At 43.6% G+C, this 11,052-nt stretch overlaps 1 protein-coding gene across 2 annotated transcripts in view; it reads right to left on the bottom strand.

Moving 5' to 3' along the window:
- Nucleotides 1–3,746: 3,746 nt before the first annotated feature.
- MBOAT2 (membrane bound glycerophospholipid O-acyltransferase 2) overlaps nucleotides 3,747–11,052 on the bottom strand; it is a 254,036-nt gene continuing 246,730 nt past the window's right edge. Inside the window, exons 13-14 of one of the 2 annotated variants that reach the window (XR_012318348.1) lie at nucleotides 7,672–10,233; nucleotides 3,747–7,507 (exon numbers count right to left, since the gene is read on the bottom strand). Coding sequence is in view for 1 of the 2 variants with exons in the window: in XM_073674185.1 (XP_073530286.1) it covers nucleotides 10,011–10,233 (223 nt within the window). In the remaining variant the exon portion in view is untranslated. Of the gene's footprint in view, nucleotides 10,234–11,052 lie in introns of both variants that reach the window. The other variant, XM_073674185.1, reaches the window with a different exon arrangement.

Genomic DNA, 11,052 nt, shown 5'->3' with positions numbered 1-11,052 from the left:
CACAGTATAGAGCGTGCTCAGCTCTGAGTCAGCTCTATGGCACAGCCGCCACCCGCACAGTATAGAGCGGGCTCAGCTCTGAGTCGTCTCTATGGCACAGCCGCCACCCGCACGGTATAGAGTGGGCTCACCTCTGAGCCTACTCCATCCATGTAGTGTCGCAAATTAAAACCTGAGCAGAGTGGGCACTTGTCCGAGTCCGCGGGTGCTTGCCCCTGCTCTGTAGGCCACCACTGAGGTCACACTCGCTCTGTATGGACCTCCATAATGGGCCAACCTTGCTCCCAGAACAGCTGCTGGGACCTATCTGGTAGTGGAGGATCCCAGCTCTTAATTTATACCACAAACACCTATGATGTCATCACCTGCCAAGCCCCTACTTGTGACATCACCTGAGACCAGTCTTCATGGCAATGTCCATTATGACATCATCAACCCTGTAACTTTACTATCCCCAGCTTAATTCAGACTCTACAATGGGCCCACTTGCCCATATTCGTGGCCATGCCTTATGACGTCATCACACTTGCTGCGCCAATACTCACAATGGAGCCTTACAGGGGATAAACCATTACTCTAACATGGGCTGCTCCTGAGTGCAGCCACTACGGCTGACTGGCGGCTGCACAGTGTATGGTTGGTACCTCTTGAAAGGTCACAGCTCCTACCTGCCACATTGGCATTTGTGTAACATCACTACCCATTCTGGGGCAGATTCATTAAAGCACCATTCAGGTGTTTTTTTATTTTACCGCCTGATTGGTGTCACTAATGCATGTTCCCTGCCCTTAGTAATATACTTACCAGCCGCCGTCTTCTTCTGTTCTCAGTGCCGCTCTGGTCGTCTTCTGCTAGTTGTGACCTGCCGGATCTCTCCAGCGTTTGCTTATAAACATGGGCGTACCATTCAATCATTAAAATCTTCTTTCCGTCACTACTTCCCCAACATATGCCATTGTTGTCCTTCCAGGGCTCGTTGTAATGCTTCCAGGCATGTGTTATGCTCTATGATGCTCTCCTCTCTTCTGTCTACTATGCGTGAATCCAGATGAAGTGCATTGAGTCCGCACATATGCTTTCCCCACAGGTGATTGCACCTCCCTGAAATGGCAGGTCATGGATGATGTTCCATCTCCTGGGCAGGTGATCTGTAGATGGGACATGCAGGTCACAGCTGATGAGCAAGATTGGTTGGTGGAGATGACTCGAGCTCCTCAAGGGCCACTCAACCAGCTAATCTACTGAGCACACACAAACTGGGCGTCCTCCATACCTTTCCTGTGACTCTCATTACTTTCCCACTCACATCAACACACGTGGAACAGAGTCAAAACAACATCATGGAGAGCAGCATAAAATGGGGCACGTTTTCCGTGGATAGGTTTCAGTGTGAATCCAGATTACATGGGGAAAATGGAACAACCTAAGCAACTTCTAACAAGTCTTGGTCATCAGTGCTAAACTAGCCAGGGCCAGAATTTGAAAGACAGCTAACCTTATGGGGTTTTTTTCAACAGTATCAAAAGTATACTGAGAATGGAGTGATTGAGAAAAACATCAAGAGAAAGGGAATTCTGGGAACATAAACAACTCGTTCAAGAGCAGACAAGTCAAGCACATTTCAGCCGAATACAACCCTGGTGCTCCAACTAATGTGAACACACGACTTAACGTTACCTGGTACAAGGGCTACAATAGCAGAAGACTACCAGATCTAGTGCCATTGATAAGGGAAATAAAAAAGCAGTGAGTAAAAGACATCAAAAATTGGATCCTGAGCAGTGCACAAAATTGCCTTCATGGCAGGAGGACACTGAGCAGGTTCATGCGACATGCCTCAGGGGTCATATAGTCATTAGATTGGTTCCATAATCAGACAGTGTGCTTAACTTGCACTCATGACCTTTAAAGTCCTGAAATTTGAATCCTATATAGCATCTCTAGTAGAACAAGCAAAACATTTAGGCTACACACCTGTCCCGGCATCTTCTTTGCTCCCGGGCTTTGCTTCCTTCTCCTGAGTTCGCTGCCCTCTGTTGTGCTCCATGTCGGGTTTTGCAGATTGCCCAGCATGGATCAATGACATCATCTCCATAGACCTATGTAAGGTCCATTGACACACACACTCTTGTCTTGAGATTGAGTTTCTAGACCTCTATATTTGGTGTGCTCCACCTTCTGTCCATACTGTGTTTACTTACTTCTATCCCTGCTGGGTTACAACTCAGCCATCCTGCGGCTCCTGAGATTCCAGAATGTGCCAAGTCCCTCACTGCCCATGTGTCTTCCAGCTTGCTGCATTAACTCCTGTGATCAATAAGCCTAATAAGCTTAGTGGATCCACCTCACCTGGTGAGCCTTGACAATATCAGTACTTCCATCTAATTTGTGGCATCTTCAAGACACTATCCTATCCACAGGGGCCAGGATAGTGTCCTGCAGAATTATTTTAAAACATTATGGCATTCAGTGGGCATTCCCCACCCTAGTCCTTCCTGCCCTTTGAATGTCTGATTAGATGCCAAGCTCCATCTGATGATCAAACAAAACTATAATGAATAATAAAAACAAGTGATACATATCTTGTTTTATATACTGACATGACCTCATTGCTGTTACGCACCTGTCTCGTCTTCAAGGCCAAGTTTCGCTCTCTTCCAATATGGACACATCCATTTGTTGTGCTCCACGTTGAGTCTTACAAGTACCTCAGAGACATCATCTCCCAAAGCCTTTTAAGGCTCACTTAGATAAACCCCTATGTTTGAGTACTGAGTACTGTGTTCACTTTCTGTTAGTTTGGAGATTGCCACCAACTCTTCAGGCTCTTGTAATTTCTATTATTTGCATCGGCTGCTCCTGTGACCTGCTGGTTACCCCATCGTTTGTTGTAAACATCACAAACTGTAATTAGAGTCTGTTCACATTCCATTGCAATCTACTGTGGATTCTATAACTTGCATCTGCTGGTTAACAAGTCGTTTGCTGTAAGCATCAGATATTAGAGACTGTTCATTTTACACTACAATCAACTGTGGATTCTAAATATTCGACATGGCGCCCCCGCTCAACTTTACCCTGTTATCCAACCCATGATACTCCCTTTGTTAAACGGTTTGTCTGAATATATGTATTTACACTTTTTAGAGATATCTATTAAAGGTTAATTTTTAAGGGGTTTCAGGTTTACTTGGTTCCTTATGAGAAAAAATCAGACATGCATGACCCCATAGACTGACATTGGTTTAAGTGCTATTTGATGTTTTGTCCGATTGCACTCGGACCGATAATATGGTCATCTGCACGAGCCCTATTGCCGAGCCTGCTATCAGTCTGTGGCAGAGGGTGCGGCTACAGCCGCTCACTAAGCAGTGGTGACTCAACCCGTGCCGGCCCACCCCTAGAAAACCCAAGACTGCCGGGAGGAATAAAGTTCACTTGCTCCTGGCAGCAGGGCTCTCAGTGCTGGCACTGGACAGCTACAGAATCCTATTAACCTGCAGATTAACCCCATATCTACAAGTTAATAGCGTTATTTTACATGACAGGATCCCTTTAAGCCAAACATTATTTTTAACAGTTTTCGTAGTGACTGATGAGTTCAGGGAGTGGTGCGGAGAAGTGGTTCATAAGGGGAGAAAGTAGCAGAATTCTCTGATAAGGTACATTGCAAAGTTTCTTGAAATTACAGTGACCCTGTTACTTACACTTTGGTGCCAGTCAGATACCACAAAATAAATCATTAATGATATTTCATTTTAAGCACTGTACAAATCTTTATTATGGTTTATAAAAATAATTTTAATTGAATATTTGATGAAAGCGCACTGTAAGGATGATACTGCCGGAATATCTAACCCATATTTAGCCTTCTACAATCAATGATCTAAACCAGTCATGTGAGATAATATACAACAGATTACTCATGGAAGTCTTTTTTTTAAAGATATATGAACTCGGATTGGATGAAACATGAATGAAGAAAAGGAAAAGGTCAAATCGGATGAGTCTGAGGAACACTAGGAACCACCTGTGATTCTACAGTAGACAGTTTATTGAATTGATAATTCTATATGAAGATTAGAAAATTGTCATCACAACAGAAGGCTGAAAGAATGGAAAATACATAAAAAACAGGGCACAAGACTTAATGCGGACACATATTCTATCCATCTTTAGTCATCTAGTGCACGTACAGTTAAGAAAAGAACATTTTGTTGTAAAAATTAGAGGTGGTGCTGTAAAATAAACTGGAGATGCAGTAAAAGATCATTACATTAGAAGCAAAGCCAGTTCTGCTGGTACCATTCTGGAGCACAGAGAACATGTATCCTTCTGGAAGTCACTTTGTGTGCCGGTAGCCACAGGAAATTCTGCCGGTCAATTTGCAAGGCTAAATGCATTTCAGTAGTTTCAGTCAGTATTTAATGGTCGGCTAACCAAAGAGGGAGACATGTGGATGTTATGGGGCCCCAGGGCCCCTTTGCTACTAGGTGACGAGAACCTGAGCAGAGTCTCCTCTCTGCATTGTTAGCAAGCAAGGGGGTGAGGAACTGATCCAAGGATCTTAGAAAGGAAAAACTCCATGCCCCCCCCATCAAAGTGTTTTATGACAGTTTCAAAACACTTTGAAAAGTTGCAAAAAAATTTGCGCTATGGAAAGTTGCACAAAAATGTTGTGACTTTTGGCATTTTCACACCACCAATATGGATGACTGGGACAGGATGGGGTGTGACGATGCCCGCTCGTCTAATTCATGACGAGTTGTGGAGTCCCTTACACCTTATAGCTTACTCCAGTCTCTGACTGGAGTAAGACTTGCGGTGCGGAGCATACAGAGGCACACGCCACTTTTAAGTGGCGCCCAATTCATTAAGGGCTCTTTCAGACGTCCGTGATCATTGGTCGAATCTCGGATCACAATGCACAGACTGGCCGCGTGTCTCCCGACCCTGAGTGTGACAGCTTTATATATTTCTGTGAGGCTGTCATGCTCGGTCTGGGAGACGTGCGGTCAGTCCATGCATTGCGATCCGAGGTCTGACCAATAATCATGGACATCTGAAAGAGCTCTAAGAGGCATGGTGGGCCTCTTAATGAATCAGGCACCTCTGACTTCACCATGACCTCTCATCAAGAACAACGCCAGTGTTGATGAATCAGGGCTTAAGTCTCTGCCCTTGGAGGCAGAATCCAGCCCCATATTGGGGGTCCATTCTGACCTTTCCTATGAGGCCCCCACATCTGTGCACACCACTGTAATGACTTTCTTAGGCCTGATGGCATTAAAGAAGCCCACCCATAAACTTTTGTATATGTGTATGTGGTGTCAGTGTGTTAATATGCTCACTGATTGCCGTGTTCTCCTGTGTCCAGTGCCGTTCTGCTCCTCTTCTCAGTGACGTCACCGCTCTTCAGACTGTCAGGGTCACACTGCGCTCTGTGTGACTTTTGCGATGTAAACCTATGGAGTGTCAGAACAAGGCTCCATACATTTACATTATAAAAGAGACTTCCGGCTCACACAATGAGCATAGACTGTGCCGGAGAGTCCTGAAGAGCGCTGACATCACTGAGAAGAGGAGAAGAACGGCACTGAATCCCGGAGAAGACTGTGATAGGAGAGTATATTAACACACTGACACTACAGTACATATGCACAAAAAAAAATAAAGTTCATGGGAGGGGAGGCTTCTTTAAAATAAGATGTTCTTTCCAAAAAGAAATTTCTGATGTTCCCTGTATTGAAACATAAAATGAAGAAAAATTAGAAGTTGATCAACAATATTAATGATGTGTCATATTAGTTAGGGTGGAAAGATTTAATCTCACAATCACAGTTCTGGCCCTTTAAGAAAACTCCAATATATAACACTATCTTCATGAACTCCCTATAGTACACCAGTGATGGAATGGACATTTATTAACCCATATTTTCCATTTTAGTTAGATCTTGGGTGCATATTTTTTTTTTTTATATATTTCCCATACACGGGGGGAGCCCATCAGTCACGAGACACACTGCTTTCAGGTGGGGAGAGAATGTGCAATGGCGATCACAGCCACAAGCTGCTACAATGTGGAGACCATACTGTAATGAAAGCTTATACAATCCACGCTAGAGAACATTCAAACACTAAGACAATCAGAGTTTCATATTTGATTGGAGTTTTTTTTTTTTGCTCTAATGCACAGATATTTTTTTTTCCTAACAATTTATGCAAATTCGAGGATCACTAAAAAAATGGACATTTCAGAAGCTTTGAGGTAAAAGCAAGCAGTCTCTTAAGACGTGGTTTGTCCCTATGAGTATAGTGTCTGATTATAAAATGTCTGCCGCTGCTGACAATACTTAAAATAAAACAAAAAATAATAAGAAAGTAAAACTGAGAGGAAAATAAAACATAACAAAATATATAAAAAAAATAGGTTTCTGGGTGCAGGAGCATCGGAAACGCGTTTCTAGTGACAGCACTTTAATAGAGATGAGCATTTAGATTTACGCTGCCCTGGTCCGGTGTCTGGTGCGGTCCACCATGGCAGCCGATCTTTACTTCTACACCCGGGATCCTGTTGTACAAGTGAATTCTAATTGTCACAGAGGACCGGACCAGACACCGAACCAGGGCAGGTCCTATACAGGGGCTTTCTGAGACTTTAAAATTGGTGACTTATCCTTAGAGCTCGTGCACACAACCGTAAGAATCGGACGGGTTGTATCTGTCATTGACAGATAACAGTCATCCCCATGTTATTCACTGATGCCATGCACATGTCCGATTTTGCAGTATGGACGAAGATCGCAGCATACACTATCTGCCTCCGATAGTTGGAGCACACTTGGCCATTCAAGTCTATGGGTCCGTGAAAAAAAATCGGATCTCACTTGGATAACAGCCGAGTGCAGTCTGATTTTCACAGACAAATTGAATGGTGAAGGTGGAGAAAATCAGATCACACTCTGATCACTCTCTGCTCACTCTCTGATCACTATCTCAGCTCACACTCTGATCACACTCTGCTCACACTCTGATCACTCTCTGATCACTATCTCAGCTCACACTCTGATCACTATCTCAGATCACACTCTGATCACTCTCAGATCACACTCTGCTCACTCTCTGATCACTATCTCAGATCACACTCTGATCAGAGTGTGATTAGCATAATTGGACCAAATTTCTCAGATGAGAGAAAAACGGTCGCGTGACCCCAGCCTTAGGATAGGTCATTAATAACAGATAGGTGGAGATCCCATTCCTGGCAGCCCCTCAGATGAGCAGGTTGATGGTGCCTGGGCACTCCACCAGACTGGAAGTAATGACATCATGACCACAAGTGACCTGATTGCTGAAGCCACTGATCGGTGGAAGATTGAGATAACTGATGGTTGGGAGTCATTGCTTGCGAACTATCGGAGAACTATCAATCCTAGAAAGCTAACAAAAACACTTTGGTGTAAGGAGGTTACAAACCGTAGCAAAGAGGTACATGTAGATCTGAAGCCTCTGTCACTCCAGCTCTATTCCCCACCCAGCGCTGTCTCTTCCTTCTTGACTATGTTGTTTGACTTCAGGAAAAGGAGCCGTCAGTCAAGTAGGAGGAAGCAGTCCTGGGTGGGGAATAGAGCTGGAGTAACAGAGGCTTCAGATCTACCATAGATCTTCAGCTCCATTTACATATCAATTCAAATACAGATTTCTCAGTAATGGAGGAACGGACTGGCGATGTAAAGGTATTGCTGGACTTTTATATGTGTATAGAAATAGTTTGAGGTGTGAAATGCTTTAAAACCCAGAATATACTAATAAAATAGTGTGAGGTTTTGGAAGAAGAAATGACAAAGTGACAAAACCAGAAGATCAGGGTAGAAAGTGATTGCATGTAACCTATGAACAATAAAGAAGATTACTTTGAACTGTTCCTTTCCACCTTTTTGGGCGGCACAGATGAATGGATGAGAGGCGAGGCTGATCCATCATAACCTCTACATACAGATGCCCATAGCCATGCACAGACACGGACAGAACATCGGAGCTCGCTGTGCACCATTTCACTTTTGATTTCAATGTACAAGCAGGATGCAGTAAGCTCCTAAGTTTCCTCTAGTGGTGGATGCAGGCGGACAAAATATTGTCATTTTAAAGAACTTTTAAAAAAGTTTGCCAAGAGTAGGAAAAGTTATCAAAGCATTGAATCTCTTACAGCTCCAGTGCTCCTGGCAGGTCTCCAGCGTTGACCCCATTACAGCCAATCGCTGGTCTCTGCAGTGACATTTGCATATATTGCACATGACCACTGAGGTCATTGATTGGCTGCAGCAGTCATGTGAATGATGGATGGGTCCAGCAGGAACCAATAGAGCCACGACATCCGATTCAGTCTCTATTTCATAATATTCCCCTCTCATATCCTGCTTTTCTAAAATCCCTTTTAGCTGTTTCTACGCTATCCCATACTTTATTTTATGGTATACTGATGTATTCCAGCCAGACAAAGGCCCGAAAAGATAATGGGGCCCTATAGACACTTTGTATATCAGAAGATTGAACATAAAACATGATGAGAACAAATCCATGTACCCGATATAATAAAATGATTCCCTATTTCCTAATGACTCATTATGTAAAGGTCACATTCGGAAAAGACTGAAACATACAGTAATTCATTCTTTTGCTGCACGATCCATCTTCCCCCCTTGCATATAACATCAAAATGTCTGATACGTCTCATTCCATTGTCATTACTGCCCCTGGTTTATGCTCTAAAGTCTCTTGAAGAGGAAAAACTAAATTTTAGCAGAACGTTGACTTTTTATGTAAATTATATCGATATATGAATTGTAAAATAGTGTCCAGAAATGCACAATTTCTTAAAAGAGGTTGTCCGGGATAATTTTTATTTCTACAGAGACTTGCACCAAACTCAGCTACACTTACCCTGGGCCCGGCGCTGCCTCTCCGCCGCTGCCTCGGTCTTTGTTGACAGGCCGCAGCAGTGACATCATGACTACAGGGCCAATCCCTGGGCTCAGTGCTGATGCCAACGTAGATGGCACAATCTGATTGGCCTCGTGCATTGTATTTGTGACATCATCACTTTAGCGTTGGACCAGGGCAGCGTTGGAGAAGCAATGCAAGACCTGGGATGGGTGAATATAGCTGTGTTAATTTTTTTTTTATAGGGAAATAAATATTAAATCCCCTTTAAAAATACTATGGGCAAAAAAAAAGGTTTTTTTAGACCGTTTCGGTAAAGGAGACCCGATGAGTTACCTGCTTTGTACATTAAGTCCACACACACCTTCATAAAAAAAAACTGGACAGATATTTTATGGAAACGTAAAAAGACAGAAGGAGCAGGTAATGTAGAAGTTCCACTTCTGCTCCAGTCACACTGTGTCGGTAGGACGGAGTGACGCGCGTTGGGGTCTCGCATCCACAACCCTAGCAATGCGATCTTCAGAGCCACTGAGAGCAGCCTCATCTCACGGCTGCCATGTTTTAGACAAGAAAAGTTGCCCGAGGTGGATTTATAAACGTGATTAATGTGATTTTGTATTAGAACACTGCTTTATTACTACCCTTCTTGGCAGCACCATGAATAGGACGATTACTCATACCCAAGCCCACAACACATCTGTGATTTCATTCAGTAGAGCGATAGAGAGACAGAGGGATTAAGGCAAAGGGTTCGGAAACGTTTTTTTGTTTTTTTTCTGGATCTCTGCTATTTGTGCCCAAATTGTTAACCCCTGCAATGCCTGGAGACATACACATAACATGGTCCTAAGAGCGTATGTTACAAGTCCTGAGTGCCCATTATAAAATAATGGATATATTGTAAGGCTAGGCCCACATGGCATGGCATTGTGGGGTCAACGAGCTTCCCTTGCAGTGCTATCCTTACATATGTTTTTGTAATACCATCTCGTCCTGTGCACAATTCACAAACCGATCAGAGGTTCTAAAAATGGAATTGTAAAAACATATAAAATATTGTCTGTGGGTCATTGCGGAGCGCTGGGGCGCCTCCAGGCTGTCTCTTCCCGCTGACTGCTGTTATTGTTTGTGGTAGCATGGCTGTTGTGTTCAGAATTGCTCCCTTCTTTATTCACTTTCTCCGGCGGAGGAGCAATGGATTCCTTTTCAGTTCTTTCCTTTTTTCTTGCCCGGGCTGGCAGGATTAACAGCACCAATATGCAGAAGAAGTGCAGGCAGTAGTACCAGGAGCTGAAACACATCACAGGGGCATAGTCAGAATAAAGAAACATACAAAATATAAATATTTAAAGGGACTTTGTCAGCAAGTGTTTGCTATGTAATCTGAGAGCAGCATGATGCAGGGGAAGAGACCCTGATTCCAGCGATGTGTCACTTACTGGGCTGCTTGATAAATTCACAGTTCATTAAAACAACAGCAAAAGATAATCACTAGAGTACTAGTAAACCATTCTTCTGTATAGTCGTCCATATTCATGATCTCTGTATAACTCCACCCCAACATGATGCAGGGAAAGAGACCCTGACTCCAGTGATGTGTCACTGGGTGCAGCAGTTGTGATACAATCAGAGTTTTTAGATGCAGCAGAGCTCAGAAAGCTGCTTTCTAGGTATAATGAATATTGACAGTGAGCTGCTAATCAATGCTGGGGTGTGGTTGGACCAGGAGGCACGTGGGCAGCTAGTCCAGCAGTGATAATCTCCTGTTGATAAAACACTGATTGTATTGAACAACAGCACACAGCCTAGTAAGTGACACATCACTGAAATCAGTTTCTCAGCCCCTACCACATGGTGCCTTCAGATTACATAGCAAAAACCTGAGGATAGATTCCCTTTAATAAGGGGTATTTCCATGTCGTATGGAAAACTTGAGGACAGGGCCCCGTTAGTGGAGATGTGGCCGCACACGAGTGACTCTCTCCATTCATTTGTACGGGAGTTACAAAATCTGCTGAAGAAGATGCTTCCTCACTGTTTCTCTTTAAACTCCCATACAAATGAATGGAAAGAGAGAGAGACGTACGCGCGCAGCCACCCCTCATTCCT

The sequence above is a fragment of the Phyllobates terribilis genome, unplaced genomic scaffold (genome assembly GCF_046119375.1).
Source record: "Phyllobates terribilis strain yellow unplaced genomic scaffold, ASM4611937v1 Scaffold_3__8_contigs__length_932513732, whole genome shotgun sequence".
NCBI classification, from domain to species: domain Eukaryota; kingdom Metazoa; phylum Chordata; class Amphibia; order Anura; family Dendrobatidae; genus Phyllobates; species Phyllobates terribilis.
The sequence above is the reverse complement of the archived record's forward strand: the minus strand, read 5'-3'. Positions and strand labels throughout refer to the sequence as shown.